This window comes from Tachysurus fulvidraco, chromosome 5, assembly GCF_022655615.1.
Source record: "Tachysurus fulvidraco isolate hzauxx_2018 chromosome 5, HZAU_PFXX_2.0, whole genome shotgun sequence".
In the NCBI taxonomy this organism is placed as follows: Eukaryota; Metazoa; Chordata; class Actinopteri; order Siluriformes; family Bagridae; genus Tachysurus; species Tachysurus fulvidraco.
In genome coordinates, this window is record NC_062522.1 from 25278028 (window position 1) to 25296420 (window position 18393).

Genomic DNA, 18393 nt, shown 5'->3' on the forward strand with positions numbered 1-18393 from the left:
ATGTGGCAAATGTATTGCGGGACAGGAATAAAGAAAAGATTGAACGGTCTTTAGCACATCTAACTTTCACATTATGTTCCTCTCAAATTTGTGATTTGCTTCCACCTGCAAATTGCTTTGTGTATCATATATTTAATAAACCAACACAATTTAAATGTTTAAATGAACATGTATAGTCACAACATTGTAGCAGTGTTGCATGCAGTAGGCTATAAGGTAAGTAGTGATTGTTCATTTGAAATTTACTCAAGTGGAAGAATATAACTAATAAACTAGACCTACTAGCACTATGCATTATATTTTGAAAAAGTAGTTTATCTTAATATCAAAACCTTAAATTTTCTCTGGACTTAATGATAAATACATGTCTGACCTTTGGAACGAACCAAAAAATAAAAAAATCGCATTCATAACGATTTATGGTGATTTTATTTCTTTGCCTACATTGACGCTGATGCATTAAGAGGAGGGGTCTCCTGTACCAAGATGGCGGCTCAATTGACGCATTCGTTCCAATGTACTGCCGTTGCCAAGGCGACACCTAGTGAATATATCTATGAGTCCAAGTCCCACGGCCGACATCCAACGCGCGTGCGCCATTTTCACGAGACTTCGATTGTAGGAAGTGTCAGTCTGATGACTGAAGTCACGTGATTTCTGATACGCGCTACTGAAGATCCGTAAACATTAGTTGTAGTTGAAAACTCAAAGCATATCGCGCACAAAGAGTTTCGGCTCCGTGGCATTACATTTTAATCATGCAGAACGTTATCAATTCTGTGAAAGGCACAGCTTTAGGGGTGGCTGAGTTTCTAACTCCCGTGCTGAAGGTAAGCCTGGCGCGTGCTAACAGTGCTGTTTGCTAGCTCACTAGCACTAATGTAGACATTTTAGACGATGATGAGCAGCATCTTTTACCGTCTCTTGCTGTCGTGTAGTTTATATGAAATGCACATATGCAATCAAAATGATGGATTTGTACAGTCATGAACTGAACGCATTGCTTGGGAGGTTTACTAACAGTAGCCATTATTAATTGCACAAATAATTGTTTTAGTTCATGGGTAATTTATCCCCAAGCAGATCGGGAAAAGATATAATTTCGGATTTACTGTTTGAAATCTGGAATTCTGGAATGTGTTGGAATTCTGGGAACTGTGCAGTGTGTCCAACAACATGAAGTTTAATAAGCTGTATTTTAGTTTATATTTCAACTTTCACCAAAGCTTCTGTTACAGATTACGATATTATCGTGTCAGTGAACAATTTGAAGTCGGACTAACGGGTTGTTTATTTCGTTTAGTTAGCAATGCAATATACAGATGTCATAATACATCACATAGAAATTAAATTAGTTGTCAAAAACCTCTTCAGTTCTCCCAGTCGCATGCACGAGACCCTTGCACGGGAGACCATAGTGTGCTTTTCCCAACCCTAGTGCTTGATCAGTCCCCTTGTACTGTTCATACTGACTGCTGCAGTTAGAAAAACAATCAAAAGTTACTACAGGTGGCACATTCAATAGTCATAAAATATGATTTCTGAAACAACTATAATCAATAGATCCATTCATTTTGAATTGCAGTTGCTTTACATTCTAAAATTATTGTTGTTGGTAAAGTTCTATATCTATTGCGAGCATATAGTACTCACTATGAATTGTTGAAAGTTTGGGTTTTGAAAAGCTTAATGCTTTGAGTCTTAATGTTTAGCATCTCTGAAAAAACTTTGCCCATTTTTAAACATGTATGATTTTCAATTCATAGAAACTGTATACTTACAGATGCTGTAGATTATTGGATGTGGAACCTGATATGGTATTGAGCTGTTGTAGCCCAACCACCTCAAGCTATGATGTGTGTTCCGAGATACTTTTCTGCTCACCATGATTGTAAAGAGTGCTTACTTGTGGTTCTACCGACTTCATGTCAGGTCAAGTTGGAGCCTAATTTTCTAAAACAGCTATAAGACAGGTTTATCTTTGAAATATTGCCACAGAATTTGGCACTGAGGGGCCTCAACACACACAGACACACGTGCACACACACGTGCGCGCGCGCACACACACACACACGACTTAAATAAAATGATAAAAATAAATCAATGGGGGCACTATAATAACTGATTTAGCCTATCTTACAAGACCCCTTAGAATTGCTAAATCAGTTATTATAGTGCCCCCTTTGATTTATTTTTATCATTTTATTTAAGTCGTGTGTGTGTGTGTGTGTGTGTGTGTGTGTGTGTGTGTGTGTGTGTGTGTGCACGCACGTGTGTGTGCACGTGTGTGTGCACGTGTGTCTGTGTGTGTTGAAGAGGCCCCTCAGTGCCAAATTCTGTGGCAATATTTCAAAGATAAACCTGTCTTATAGCTGTTTTAGAAAATTAGGCTCCAACTTATTAGTGGATATATTATTTACACATAGGAACACATTTTTGCTAATTATTTGCATTAAACTCCACTGAGTAATGTGACCCCAAAACTGTGATGGCAAAAATCCCAGGACAAGTTCTCAAAAGTACATTTACGACATTAAGTAGAAACATCTATTCAGAGCAATCTACAAAAGTGCTTTGGTGCAGTGATGTTCATTCCACTTATGGACAAGTTTCACTAGTCCTAGGTCATTCATCTGATCAGCATACAATACGAGTTGCTGAAAAGATAACTTAAAGTACATAGATTATTAACTAACTGGCACTCAAGATGGCAGGCATTGTGTTATGGAATCTTGTCATGTGTCTGTTTTACTGTAATTCTTGTCATTGGTTATCCTGTTCAGATTCACGGTTCATGTTCTTTGTATAATATTAGGAAGTGTCTGAAGTTTTTAACCGTCATCTTATGTATTAGTGTTGCTTCTCACGTGTTCTCCCACAACTCACCAAGCTGCCAGAAAAGTCAGGCAAGCGTGCTGGTGCATTGGTTAGTTTTAGGATGAGAGGCTTTGATCTCTGCTCCAGGGAGTATTCCTAACATGTGCTCAATTTGCTATGACAGCTTGAACTTGTGTCATGCCACTTGCAGCTACATTTATCCCCCCCCCCCCTTTGCTAATTACCATTAATGCAGCCTCTTTTTTTCCCCCACTTCCTGGCCCAAGGTAAATTGATCTATTCTCTGCCCAGAAATTTCCACCAGGATAGATTTTGCAAAAAGAATGCACGATTTTGTGACATAGACCTAGTGCAGTAAAAAGTGTAGTAATTAATCCCAATTATGTTGAAGTTGATCAAGTCAAGATTTATATTAGTTATCTTATGCTTTAATTTACAAACACTAAGGAACTGTGTAGAATACGTTTTTCTGAATTGAGCTGATTTTCATAACACCTTGGATAAGCAACTTGTATATCTGTTCATACACTAAGCTCATAACAGAAACATGACGTATTGGTCTTCATGAACAAATAACCCAACTAAACCATTATCACTTCAAATGTGTCTGTGGGTGTTTTACTTATTATTTTGCACTTATCACTGTTTCATTGTGTTTGCCTGCTTTTTTTCAGGAGTCCAAATTTAAAGAAACTGGAGTTATAACACCTGAGGAGGTAAATGCTCTTTTGTGTTAATAATAAGCATTATGATACTGATGATATTTAAGATGATATTAAATTGTCATGCTGAATTGTATTGCATTAAATTGAAGTGTTTATACAGTTTGTTGCTGCAGGAGATCATCTAGTTCATCACTGCCCCACATGGAAATGGTAAGAACCTTAAGTACCTGTTTTTAGGGTTCACATCAGACATGATACGTGTGCATAAGAATAATGTAAAGTGATCTCATTCTTATTCACTCAACAGGTCTTGCTATTGTAAGGTATAATGAGTTTATTATTTATCAGCAAAACATTATTTGCATTTTCTGAAGGAAATACACATACATGTAGGATGTGACGGAGATGGAGCGATTAATAAAAGGAAGATTTAAAGGCTAGGGTTTTAGAAAATGACAAATGAACGCGATGCAAATGCTCACTTTTTGATATGGTAAGAATGTGCAGGTGCAGTATAGTAGTCTGAATTATATGTGTTAATGTAACGCATACGAACACAGCAGGGGTGGGGGTAGGTGGGGTGGGGGGTTACATTAATGTCCCAGGAGGCCTGTTGGCTCTCTAGGCAAACTGCAGAGGACCAGGAGAGGGTCTGTAATGGATTTAGGGTGGGACAGCATGAGGTGCTCAAAGGACTTTATTACTACAGATGTAAGAGCAACAGATTATGTAATGATGTTTTTTTTGGGGGGGACGGTGATGATGCTGGAGGTCTTGAAGAAGGCTGGCACATGGCATGTCTCTACTGAAGTGTTAAAGATGTCTGATAACACTGGAGACAGCTGATCTGCACACTACTTTAAGGTGGATGGAGACACAGTCAGGTCTGTCTGCTTTGGGTTGGTTCTGCCTCGTGTATGCTTGATTGACATCTCTTCACTATGGAAAGAGTTGTTCTTGAGGTGAGGCCCAAGCCATTGCTTTCATGGGGGTGGTGAAGCTGATGGGCTTTGTTATGTTTAAGTTTATGTTGATGGCTGGTGTAGCGATTTTGGCTCGTGAAGCAAGATAAATATTTATAAGTAACTATAACGTGTTATAGTGACTTCTAAATATTTTAACCTAAGTTGAAATTAACGGTACTGGAATTAAGGTTACGCTTATTAGGTCTGTTCGTCCGGCGAACAGGCCGTGTAACCTTTATTAATTCTATGAAGGCGGTATCTTCCCGGCCAAGAAAGATTCGCTTTCCTTTTACTGTATACCGTAATTTAAATTAAATTAACTCAATAGAGCATGTAGTTCAGACCCGATGTTGCAGGTACCTTAATTTGTGAGCGAGACTCAGAGACAAATCACCTGTGGCTCAAAATTATGACATTTAATGAATGAGACAAACACAACATAAAACTAACTACACAAACAAACAAAAGAAATAGGGAAAACGAAAATGAAAAATAAAATAAAACTAAAGAAATTAAAATTGGGGAAAGGGAGGAAGAGACTGGAAAGAAGAAACTAGAGATAGGAAGGAAAGGAATGGCAAGCTTAGACTCAAAAATTAATCACACCCTAACTGGGAAATCGTCACAGAAACTTAAATTCACCTTAAGATTCAATGAAATATTCCTACTTAAAATTACGCATCTAAATTGGTTGGTAAAGGAAACGGTTACTTGCATTGGCTTACTGCACGAGAGTCCGGATGCAACAGAGAAATCTCTGAAAAGTCAGTTAGGGTGGGGTCAGACGTTCTTCCAAGTTCTCCTGAAGATCAGAGCAGTTGTCGTTCTTGGAAGTGAAGCTTGCTGGAACTTCTTTGAAGGAAGATGGAGTCGTCTTGAAGCTGTTCCGAAAGTCTGACCACGGATTAGTGGTGTTTGTGACAATTTAAAGGTCGCGAACTCCACCCATCTTTGGGGAGATGACCAATACTTCGGTCACTATTTTGGAGGGAAAAACTCCCTTTGTTTCAGGTGTCTGTGGGCGCGGTTTAGCTATCAAACTTTTAGATGACTTTAAAGTTTTATTCAGGGTGTATTAAGATGGTATGGTGCCTTTCGTGCTCAAATAAAATACACCAGTGCTTGAAAAATGAGTAACCGATATTTTTGTGGTCATTTGGATAATAAACATGAAGGGTAATGACGGTATGAAGGCAGCGGTACATTACATACATAGATCATTAATCAAGGCGAAGATAAAGGCAAAGAAACAAAAATGAAACATAAAACAAGATGCACTTTCATTAGGGAAGTAAAAAGAAAACGATAGCTTCGTATACATTCTGACATCAGACCTTAAAGGGGCATACGGCATTAGAACAGGTATACATTAACATGCCATGATCAGTAAGATATGATGATAGAGTATAACGGATTTTAAAATACAATGTTGTTTTCTGACACGTGAATAAAATACACCCTTGTCAGGAAATTAAGGAGCAAATAATTTTAAGTCAGGCAAGCCTTAAAAGAAGAAACATATTACAAAAAGGGTTATAAGAATGAGAACCTTAGAGTACCTTATCTTGGGTTTTATTAGTAAAAGGAATGTCTCATTGTGTTGTGTTTGTGTGTGTGAGTTCTGTTTGCGGGCCCCAATGAGCCGCATGCGGTTATCTGGTCTTTGTGGAGACTCCAGACATTCTGGAGCCAGGTGTGGGTGTGTGACGCTGTGGAGTGTAGCCCTCAATAAAATCGTAAAACGGAGTGGTCATCGGTTAATTGAGGAGTAGATGTTGAAATTTAGGGTGCCTGGGACATGAAATCTAAAATGAACGGTGCCAGACGCTACACTGGTGTTGGAGGGGGTATTGGGGGTATGTGGATAAGATAGGGGCGAGATAGTTGTAAGATTCTAGCTGTTGCATAGTGGTTTACCTGCAGCTTGTTTATATGCCTGCTGGGACATCCAGAATAGTTCTGCACCATGTCAAGTGAGCTTTAAATGATAGACTGGAGTCAGTAATCTGACAGACATCTTTTACTGCTGCACATGATGCAATCCATCTGACCGTACAGAGTTTACGTCACCTTATCCTAGTATAAGTACTTCTGTCTTTTCAGAACTAAGTAGGTTGAAGTTAATAAGCATCTACCCTCGTATGTCCTTTATACATTCGTCAACTTTATAAAGCTGGTGCCAGTTACTGCCTTTGCTGAAGCATATGGCTGTGTTTTTCTGAATAACGGTAAAAGCTAATACCATGTTTATGAATCATTTTCCCAGAGGTAGAATATACAGTATAAAGACAAAAGCAATGGGCCAAAAAAAGAACATTGCAGAACAACAAACTTTTAGCATTTAGTTAAATAAATCCCGAGCCAGGAGATGGCTGTTCATTTAACTTCAACAACATTTTTTGACACTATCAAGGATAATTGCATGATCAGTGTTGCTGAAAGTAAACACGGCTGTAAGCAGTGGTAAGTTATAGGTCATATAGGTCAAATTATAGGCCCACTTTAACCTGGACTGTTTCTGTGATATGATCGGGCCTATATCTTCACTGATACATTTAATGAGATCTATTCAAGTTTCTGTATGACCATGACTGCTGTGCTACAATTTTTTAAGGGATGGTTTGATATCGGCCTACAGTATAATTGGACAGTTTGCAGGGGGCAAGGACAGGTTGTTAAGTGTTTGATAATTGCTTATTTAAACTATGTAGGCACACATCCAGTGCTGAAAGAAGAACAAATTATTGTTAGAAGCAGTTTGAATGCTTCTGGTATTATCTGTTTTTAAAAGCATGTTTTGTTATAGAGAAAAGAGAAATGTTAAGAGTAATCTTTCAGGTTGAGTCAGATTAATTATTAACATCTAAATGCTGATACTGTCTTGATACTGATTTTTTTTTTTATATTGTCATTCAAAATGCTTAAATAATTTTGTAGGGCATCGGGAGAGGAAGCAAAGGTGAAGCCATACTTGCCCATGGACAAGCAGTTTCTGTTAACCCGTAATGGTATTTAGCACATAATTGGGCTTTGGAAATTTTCATTAATAAAATTGTATATGAAAAAAGATCATTTAGCTAAATTACAGTCTTTAGATGGCAAAATTCCTACTGTAGTTTCCTCTGTCTCAGTTCCATGTTACAAGCGTTGTAAACAAATGGAGTACTCTGATGAGCTGGAGGCCATAATAGAAGAGGATGATGGAGATGGAGGATGGGTTGACACTTATCATAACTCTGGTGAGATCAGAATCAACTACCAAAAAGTGAAATTATTTCTGTTGTAGTATCTGTGTTAGGATTAAAGTTACTTTTACATTTTAGTAATAAAAATATTTATTAATTTGTCATTGCCAGTGAATGGAATGTTGGAGGCAGTTCGTGAAATCTCTTTGGATAACAAAGTAATGTGGTAACAGTACATACATTCTGACATGCATAAAAAAGGATTTCCCTATTTAGTACTAGCAAACTCGGGTGTCTTCTTTCATTTGAACATGAATATTTCTTTCCCAATTTGAAGGATAATATGAATATGAATGTCCAATTGGGCAGTGGAATTAGCGATGATGAAGAAGAGGAAGAGGCAGCAGATATGAAGGGTAAGTGCAAAAACAATCTTTACATTTTTTTTTGAATGAACATATGTTTTAATGCATCTTGATCATCTTGAAATACAAATACAGTAACTGCTGTGTAAATATAAAGCCAATCTGTGTATTTCAGAGTATGAAGAAAGTGGGCTTTTGGGAAAAGATGAGGTACAGTGAGTTTTGTATTGAATTGTTCCTCATGAATATAGATATTGATTACTTGCTTGTGCAAAGCATTTACTGTATTAACATCTGTGTAGGCCACTCTTGACACAAGTAAAATGGCAGATTCAGCTAAGTGGAAGGCTGAGGCAAGCGGAGATGACGACATTCTTCAGACAAGAACCTATGATCTGTACATAACTTATGACAAATACTATCAAACGCCTAGGCTGTGGCTTTTTGGATATGATGAGGTTAATGCATATTCATGACACAAAAAACAACCAACATGTTATTTTAGACTTTAGTAACCTAAGAATTTAGGAAGTAATTCTTAATCATTGAAATTTAGCCAATGTATTGTGCTGTTTCCCAGGAAAGACAACCACTCACTGTTGATCAGATGTATGAGGACATCAGCCAGGATCATGTTAAGAAAACAGTCACCATTGAAAACCACCCACACCTGCCTCCTCCTGCTATGTGCTCTGTGCACCCATGCAGGTACTGAAACTTGAATAACCTACACAAAATATGTTTTGTAACACCTTTATTTAAAGGTAGGGTCTCTGATTTTTGAAAGCCAATGTTGACATATAAAATCACCAAAACAAACACAGCCCTAACCCAAATGGGTCCCACTCCTGTATTGATATCTCCACCCACACATACATAGGTAACCCAGGTAAATAATGGAAAGAAATGTGTCTTTATCATAGCTGAAGGGAAGAACAATACGATTGCATATAAACAAACAAGCAAAAATGACACACAAGCATAATCATTCAAAGGACGGCATACAGCGGGTAAAATAAGTATTGAACACGTCACCATTTTTCTCAGTAATTTTATTTCTAAAGGTGCTATTAACATGAAATTCATGTCAAATGTCAAAATTCACCAGATGTTGGTAACAACCCATTCAATTCACACATGCAAAGAAATCAAACCATAGATTGTTCAAAAATCTATGGTTTGATTTCTTTGCATGTGTGGATTGAATGGGGATTTCTGTAAAACATAGTCAGGATGGGGGGAGGGAGATGGGCTTTTCTCCACCTTTGTAAGAAATAAAGCTGCTGCTGTGTTTTCTTTGGTGATGGTGATGGTGTTGAGTGACCAGGTGAAGTTCTTTGCTAGATGAACAACAAGAAATTTGGTGCTCTTGACGATCCGTCGATGTTCAGAGGATGGTCGCTCTGTGCTCTCCTGAAGTCAACAACCATCTCTTTAGTTTTATCAACATTCAGAGACAGGTTGCTGTCTACCCCAGGCAGTTAGCTGTTGCACCTCCTCTCTGTATGCTGACTTGTCATTCTTGCTGATGAGACGTGACATTGGGAACTTGATGATACTGTATGGTTCGATCTGTTCATTGTTACACAGTCATGAGTCAACAAGGTGTACAGCAATGGAGCATGCCGCCCTTGCTGTTCTTAGGGCCGCCCTGTCCCCTGTTCTGAAGTCTAGGTCTCGTCTTCAGCAGAGCATGCACTTTAACAGTCATCCACGGCTTCTGGTTGGAGCGTGTGGTGATGGTCACGGAGACGGTCGTCATCAATGCACTTGCGTACAATGTATGCTGGTCACTTATACCGTGTACTCCTCCAAGCTGATGGAGTTGGTTGCAGCCTCCCTGAAGATGTTCCAGTCAGTGCACTCAAAGCAGCGCTTAAGAGCAGAGGTGGCTCATGCTGGCCAGGTTTTCACCTGCTTCAGAATCGGTTTTGAGATTCTGTATGCTGGAATTAGCATGATAGGGATGTGGTCTGACTAGCCAAGGTGGGGGCAGGGCTCCGCATGATTCGTGTCGGGAATGTTTGTATAAACAAGATCCAGCGTGTTTTCCCCTCTCATTGCAAAGTCCAAATATTGATGGAATTTAGGGAGCACTGAATTGAGGTTTGCTTGATTGAAATCTCTGGCAGTGATGAACAGTCCATCTGGGTGAACATTCTGCAAATCACTAATAGCCCCATAGAGTTCACATAGAGCCTCTTTAGCATTAGCACTGGGGGGAATGTTCACTCCGACAATGAAAACTCTGGTGAATTCTCGTGGTAAATAGAATGGCCTGCATCTAACAATCAAAAATTCCACTAGCGATGAGCAGTAGCTATAAACAAGAGTTCTTGCACCATTCCGTGTTTATGTAAACACGTACATGCCTTACTGCACAGAGCTGCATTTATGTCAACACGAAACGAGGTAAACCCATCTAGCTGATTGGCGGCGTCTGGAACTCTCAGTGAAAACAAAGACGCGGCAGTTTCTAAGCTCTTTCCGTGTAGTGGATTTGAGTCGGATGTAGTCCAGTTTATTGTCCATGGAGCAAACATTAGAAAGTAGAATGGGTAGGAGAGCCGGCTTGCTAGGGTTTCGTTTTTAGCCTAGCACGGACACCCGCCCACTTGCCGTGCTTCCGCATTCTCGAGCACCGCTGTCGGCATCCCCTCTCCTGGTTCTTGGTATCAGGCGACGCCGAGGACTGGAGGCCTGGTCTCCGCAGCAAGCCAAGTTTGCGAAGCCTTTTCAACAAATCATCGTGCCGGTTGGTTGTTGCACGATTTCTGTATTGTATATGCTGCATATACAATTTCCTTCACCAGGACAAATAAATTGTATGTGTTCTGAATGGTGTCAAAAGCCAGGTCACACATCACAAGCAAGGAGATAGTATTGGGTCATTTACTTGTGTGTGACAACCTTTTCTGGAGATAAAGGGCAGGATTGATATTGGCCAATAGTTGGATAGCTGAACTGATTTCGGTACAATGCCAGTACACCAACGCATGTCTATAAGCAACTTCTCTGTTTTAATTTCACAAGCCAAAAAAAGATCAGCACCCTCTTACTTCCAAGCTCTTGTTACTCCTCGCACTGCACCTCACTCCCTCTGATCTACCAGCACTGCTCAACTGGTCCCACCATCTCTCAGGGTAAAAGGTAGGTATACAGACAGACTCTATTCGGTTCTGGCACTGATGTGGTGTAATGAGTCACTGGCTATATTCAAATGATGGGTGAAGACCGACCACTCCTACTTGTATCCTAGGTCTGTAACCTAGTGAACTGTTGTTCATGTATTCATGATTCAGACTCCAAAGCAATTGTATACTTTGCTCTGGATAAGGGTATCTGCAAAATGCTGTAAATTTAAATGTACAAGCATTCAGGATCTACAAATATAATAATGGCCATAAAACAATGCCAGTCATTATTTATTATAACAATATAATGTGTGTCTTTTTTTTTTTTCTCCAGACATGCCGAAGTGATGAAGAAGATAATTGAGACTGTGGCTGAAGGTGGAGGAGAGCTTGGCGTTCATATGTATCCTTTCTTTACCTTTTGGGTAGTACTGCTAAAGATAAATTGGGTTTAGAAGACATTTAAATCTTATAGATAACAATATAACTATGCATTAGCATGCATTAAGTATAAATTGTCACACTAAACGAGATGATTCTGATAAAAAACAATTCATATTTATCCACTTCAGTATACCTGAGATTTTAACCAAATGTTTTTTGGTTCAGAATTTTGCTGTATATTTTTTAGGGATGCCAAAAAAGATTATTCATATTAGAATGTTCATATATTAGAGTTATGTTTTTATGTCTCGTCTCTCTTAGTTAAATTGTAGAAATGTATCACTCCTTGCTAATTGCTATACACATCTGTTTTCTAGAAGTAAGAAACTAGTGGAAGAAAAGTGTATGTAAACTTCTGAAATCGTAATTTAACAGAAAGCTTTTTACCTGCTGGTTATTGATTAAAAAGAAAAATGCTCCAGTATTTACCTTAGACATTAGATTAGTGAACAGACTCATAAAGGTCTTTAGTATAGTATTTTAGCAGTTTTTGTTCTTATGGCTGCTCCCTGTTTGGGGACACCAAACCAGATCATTTGGTACAGGATTTATGCCAGATGCTTCCTAATGAAGCCCTCCCATTTTATCCAGTCTGAGGTACTGAGATTTAACTCTTCAGTGGCTGGGCTAGCTCATTGCTCGGGAATTGAACCTACTATAGGTTGCAGGAATGATGGGGTTGGATCCTGCCACTGGGTCACCAGTTTGCCCCATTCACCATATTTTACTATATAAAAATGTTAATTATGACAGAAGAATGCTTCCTTAATTATGTTCTCCAGGTACCTCTTGATTTTCCTGAAATTTGTGCAAGCTGTTATTCCAACAATAGAATATGATTACACAAGGCATTTCACTATGTAATGTCCCAGAATTGCAGCTGGAATTCTTCATTAAAGAGAGCTGTATGGACCTGCAGGCAGTGGCCAGCAAAACATTTACACAAGATGATTTAAATAATTATATAATGTTTTATGACTTTGCATGGGTAAGATGGTTAAATGATTAATTGCCTCAATATTCAGAGCTGTAACTTCTCTGGAAATTCTCTGAAAATACTTTGTCATTCTCTAGGGCAAATTATGTTTAAATTGCAGAGTTAGTATTTGTCATGCTTGCCTTATGTTGGAAAGGGTTATACTTACACTGGATTGGAACATCTCCACTAACCAATCTCTTATGTATTACTGGTGAATAAACTGCTTTAAAAATAAACATGCTAACCAACATAACTTATGCTTGTTGCAACCTCTGACTAAGTCTGGAATAAACCGTGTAAGAATTCTTTGATTCTTGCAGTAGTATAATTTGACAAGTTGTTTGAATGATTTGCTATTTAAATGTTTGAAATATTGTCCAGGCTCAAGGGGGCAGCACAGTTAATAGTGCTGCTTACAGATGGAGCTAAATGTAGTTGCAGTTGTTTTCTAGTAAGGAGATCCAAACTTAGCCATGATATCAGAAATATTGGTTTCTGGTGTTCTTGAAGAAGTTGACAAGAGGTTTTAAAATATCCTTCACATAATTGTTTGAGTAAAGTGCCAATGTTCTGATGCTTCTGTCTGTTTTTTTTTTTTCTTTCTTTTCTTTTCTTTTTTTTGTTTTGTTTTGTTTTGTTTTTTTCCCCCTCTGTTCTGTTGTTCCTGCCAGAGGCAGTGCTTTGGCACAGTGGACCCCTGTGCGACCATTATGTTTGGGCCCTTATCATGTTACATATCCAAATAAAGAATTTATGTACTCCTATGTTCTTAATATTTTGTAAACACTCAGTAAACTAGCACCCCTTTTACAGTCAGTAGTATTCTTTAATGGGCTTAACTGTGGAACACCAAGAAGGCCATAAAATCCTCAAAATGCTTAATACACACTAAAATCAACTGAAAGGTATGGTATATAAATTACATGTCCTTATGATGTTTTTTAAATTCTATTTATATTGAAAGCTCTGCCCCTGATGTAGCCTACACTATATAATGTACTAACAATGAGCCTGGATCATTTGATCAAAGTAGGCATCTAGGATAATAAAAGACAAAATGTTCAGGAACCGCAGCATAAGGCCATTCAGTGCAATGTATAATCAATGTGAAATTTGACTAGGAGCCAGTTTCTATGGATAAGGAAAGGCTGCTATGGTCGTAACTTCTGGTTTTAGTAAGGACTTTAGCTTCTGCATTCTGGATTCATTGGAGCTTGTATGCACCATTTGGATTAATAATCAAATAATAAATGTGACTTCATGGCCATTTTGGAATTCCTGGCAATCCAATCTGTAATCAGATTAAACTAATTAAGACATGCAGACTGAAGCAGAAATTTCATTTTGAGACACTCAACCCATAAAGACAAGTCTCACAAAAGTTAAGAGAATCTTGATCTGCAAGAGATATTTTAGGAAGTACAACTTGATACGTAAGATATTAATTAGATCTATGCTTATTAAATCAATCCTGTTTTGCTCCAAATTTTACAGTATTTTTATTTACAGTATTATGCTAAATTAATATGCAATGCTTTGTTTAATTCCATATGATAAACAATCTTAGTGTAGTCTTGGGTCAAAACATGATGCAAAAAAATGATTGTTATGTTAAACCCCTTGCTCTTGGTCATCCAGAAAGAAAGAAATGAGGTTGTTTTGTGAGCAAAGGGGGGCCTTACCCAGTATTATTATAGTAATACTAAAGATTCTAATGGGTTTAGTAGGACAACCACTTCCTAGAAAACTACCACTACCTTTGTATATTAGTTTGTTTCCTCACACTATTAAAAAAATCTTATAACTAATTATCAAATATATATGTTGCATGTTATGCAAATCATACATTTGATAATTAGTTATAAGATTTTTGTGATCTTCACAATTGCTATATCATACTTAGTGTAGATCTTAATAACTATCGGAAACAATGTTTAGAACTGTAAACAACAAGGCACCATATTCTAATGAGGTGGGACCGGTTTACTCAAATAACTACGTACCTGACAATGAATTGTCAGAAAATGGTGATGCATGGTGCGGATTGAACCCGGTTTGTCAGAAGATAGGCTTGTAAGTCACCCACTTTAGAGTTTAGATTCAAATGCAGGATTAAAAAAACAAGGTTATTTATTAAATAAAAGAAAACCAGGGTAACACGAAGAACATGAAAAACAACAGAAAAAACTCATTAGAATATGGTGAAACTCGTTATAAACTTGACAAAGACTTGGTGATGACGGAAACCTGACAAAGTGAATCATTTAGCTTTTTACAGTTTTTTATTAATGTTCTCTACAGTGTTTAGGACAATTTCAGTAGTGTTGTTATTTTTTATAGCAGACACATTGTTTGCATTGTCTTTTGTCCTGCACTGTCTTGTTTGTCTTGTCCTGCCCTGTTTGCACCAGGTTGCACAAATGCACTTTGTGACTTACTTACTTAAGTCCTTAGCTCTGTCTTCTTTTATGTAACACTATGGTCCTAGAGAACGTTAACTCATTTCACTGTGTACTGTAACAGCTATATATAGTTAAAATGACAATAAATGCTTCTTGACTTGACTTGACTTGACTTGATTTGACTTGACAATTAATCCCAGTCTGATTATTAAAGGAACAGAACAGATTTTTGAAGAAAAATCCCAATCAGTCTTGTACATGTGTTTGCATTCCTAAAATACAACAGTTTATAAGAAAACAATTTTGTGTTTTTCAGTTATTCAATGTTATTTGCATGGTGTAATTTAACAATGGATATTATCAAGAAACAGCATTTCAAGAATATAAAAAATACATGCCAGAGGCAACATTGGAAAGCAAAAAAAAAACTCCCTGAAATTGTATAAGGAATAAACATTGTTATCTGGATGACCATGGACAGTGTGAGTATAAATAATGTCCTTTCTACAGCTGTATATAATCACAACGCTTCACGTATGATTAATCTATGCTCTTTTTAATTGTCCCACAAACAACACAACACAAATCATACAAAGTTCCTGTTTGGCTATTTCACCTATTTCACCTAGATACCACATTACATCCAAGTCAAGTCAAGTAAAGAAGCTTTTATTGTCATTTCAGCCATATATAGCTGTTACAGTACATGGTGAAATAATACAACATTTCCCCAGGTCAATGGTGCTACATAAAACAAAGACCGAACTAAAGACTTAAGTAAGTTAATCCGAGCCACATAAAGTGAATATGTGCAACCTTGTGCAAACAGTGCAAGAGAAAATACAAAAAAGACAGCGCAGGACAAAAGACATTAACAATACAAGACATTACTCAAAAGATAATACACATAAGCAGCCTCGACCCGTGTAAATACTGTATGTTCTATATTGCATGTGCAGAAGTACTGCAATGAACACATTAGTATTATAGCAGCAGTTATAGGAGTTATTGTAATGTATTGTGCAAAACAGCAGCCGACTGAAATGTAAAAGACAGCATGTGCAAAGAGCAAAATCAGTGTACAAAACAGAATGTAAACAGTTTTATATGGGTGGGAACAATACATGGATGTATATTGGAAGAGTGTGTATTTGGTGTAGGTCAGTGCAGTCCATAAGGTTGATTGCTGTAAATGTAAGTGTGTGTGTGTGTGTGTGTGTGTGTGTGTGTGTGTGTGTGTGTGTGTGTGTGTGTGTGTGTGTGTGTGTGTGTGTGTATTGTGCTCGAGGTATTGAGGAGTCTAATGGCTATGTTAGACAGTCAGGTCATGAGGGACTGAATGCTTCAGTACTATTTTCCAGATGGCAGGAGGGTGAGTGTGTGTGAGGGAAGAGAGACTCCAATGATCTTCTCAGCTGTCCTCACTATCCACTGCAGGGTCTTGAGGTCCCTCTGAAAAACATAGTCAGGGTGGGGGGAGGGAGCTGTGCTTTTCACAGGCTTTTTAAGAAGTAGAGATGCTGCTGGGCTTTCTGGGTAATGGTGCTGGGGTTGCAGACCAGGTGAAGATCTCTCTTGAAGTCAACAACCATCTCTTTAGTTTTATCAACATTCAGAGACGTCGTTCTTACTGATGAGACCCACCACGGTTGTGTCATCGGTGAACTTGATGATATGGTTCGATCTGTGCATTGTTACACTGTCGTGAGTCAGCAAGGTGAACAGCAATGGGCTCCAGTGCTCAGTGTGGTGGTGTTGGAGATGCTGTTTCCGGTCCGGACTGACTGAGGTCTCCCATCCAGGAAGTCCAGGATCCAGCTGCAGAGGGAGGTGTTCAGTCCCAGCAGGCTCAGCTTCTCAATCAGGTGCTGAGGGATGATTGTGTTGAATGCTGAACTAAAGTCTATGAACAGCATTCGTACGTAAGTGTCTTTATTGTCCAGGTGGGGGAGGGTTAAATGAAGGGCCGTGGCAATGGCATCATCTGTGGAGCGGTTTGGATGATACGCGAACTGAAGGGTGTCCAGTGAGGGTGGTAACTGGGTCTTGATGTGCCTCATGACGAGCTTCTCGAAGCACTTCATAACGATGGGTGTGAAAAGTATATGCCCATGGCAATGCATGGATAGCAATAGAAACATTTTGAGAACTTATGGCTTTTCTAACACACATCAGGTTTCAAATATTTCTTATACAACCTTTTATGTGATCAGATTACTACTTGGCCTGTGCCGATGTAAACATTGTAACTCCTTTAAGGATAAAGCTTTTTTTAATGGTGTGTGTATATATATATATATATATATATATATATATATATATATATATATATATATATATATATATATATATATAATGATATGTGTATTGCTGCATCTGGTCAAGAACAGTACAATAAGGATAATAAATTCAGAATTATAGTAATGAATTGTAAGGGAAAATAGCAGGACATCTGTCAGTGTTCTGAATCTCAACAGATTCGGTCATACACAAACAAAAGCATTCAAGCTAAAGCGAACTTGGGTTCTGCAGCAGGACAATGATCCAACACTCACCAGAAAGTCCAAGACCTTGGAGTGGCCATGTCAAAGTCCTGATCTGAATCCTATTGAGATGCTGTGGCATGATGTTAAAAAGGTGGTTCATGCTCAAACCCTCGAATGTGGCTGAATTACAACAATTCTGCAAAGATAAGTAGACCAAAATTCCTCCACAGTGCTGTAACAGACTCATTGCAAGTTATCGCAAACACTTGATTGCAGTTCTTGTTGCTAAGGGTGGCCCAACCAGTTATTAGGTTTAGGGGCAAAGACTTTTTCACACAGGGCCATATAGGTTTGGATTTTGTTTTCCCTTAATAATAAAAACCTTCATTTAAAAATTGCATGTTGTGTTTACATGTGTTATGTTTGACTCATATTTAAACTTGTTTGATGATCTGAAACATTAAAGACAAACAGGCAAAAAAATTCAAGAAGGGGGCCAATACTTTTTCACAAAACTGCACACCAACACACACACACACACACACACACACACACACACACACACACACACACACACACACACACACACATACATATATATATATGGAAGTGGAAGCTTACTAACTTTATTCTGCTTAATTCTGATGAGACAGACGTGCTTGTACTAGGGCCACATGCAGTCAGAAGTCAGCTTTCTGATTACAGAGTATCTGAGTGGCCTTTCTGTTTTATCATGTGGAGCAGTAAAAGACCTATGTGTGATTATTGGCTTACATTTATATCTTATGTAGATAATATCATTTCAAAAAATATAATTTCAATACATGATACAGAAAATACTTTGTTTGCTTTTATTACCGCTAGGTTATTGCCATTTATAGCCTTAGGTTATAGCCATTTGCTTCACATGGCAAAGGGGTCATGCAGCCA

At 38.1% G+C, this 18393-nt stretch overlaps 1 protein-coding gene across 1 annotated transcript; it reads left to right on the plus strand.

Moving 5' to 3' along the window:
- The first annotated feature begins 573 nt into the window (after positions 1-573).
- On the plus strand, positions 574-13339 carry atg3 (autophagy related 3). The gene is made up of 12 exons (XM_027147246.2): positions 574-830; positions 3513-3554; positions 3664-3713; positions 7406-7476; positions 7600-7707; positions 7825-7871; positions 7991-8069; positions 8194-8228; positions 8321-8476; positions 8599-8726; positions 11487-11555; positions 12379-13339. Exons 1-12 carry the CDS (start codon positions 759-761, stop codon positions 12458-12460), a joined length of 939 nt encoding a protein of 312 aa, XP_027003047.1. The 5' UTR covers positions 574-758; the 3' UTR covers positions 12461-13339.
- The last annotated feature ends 5054 nt before the right edge of the window (positions 13340-18393 follow it).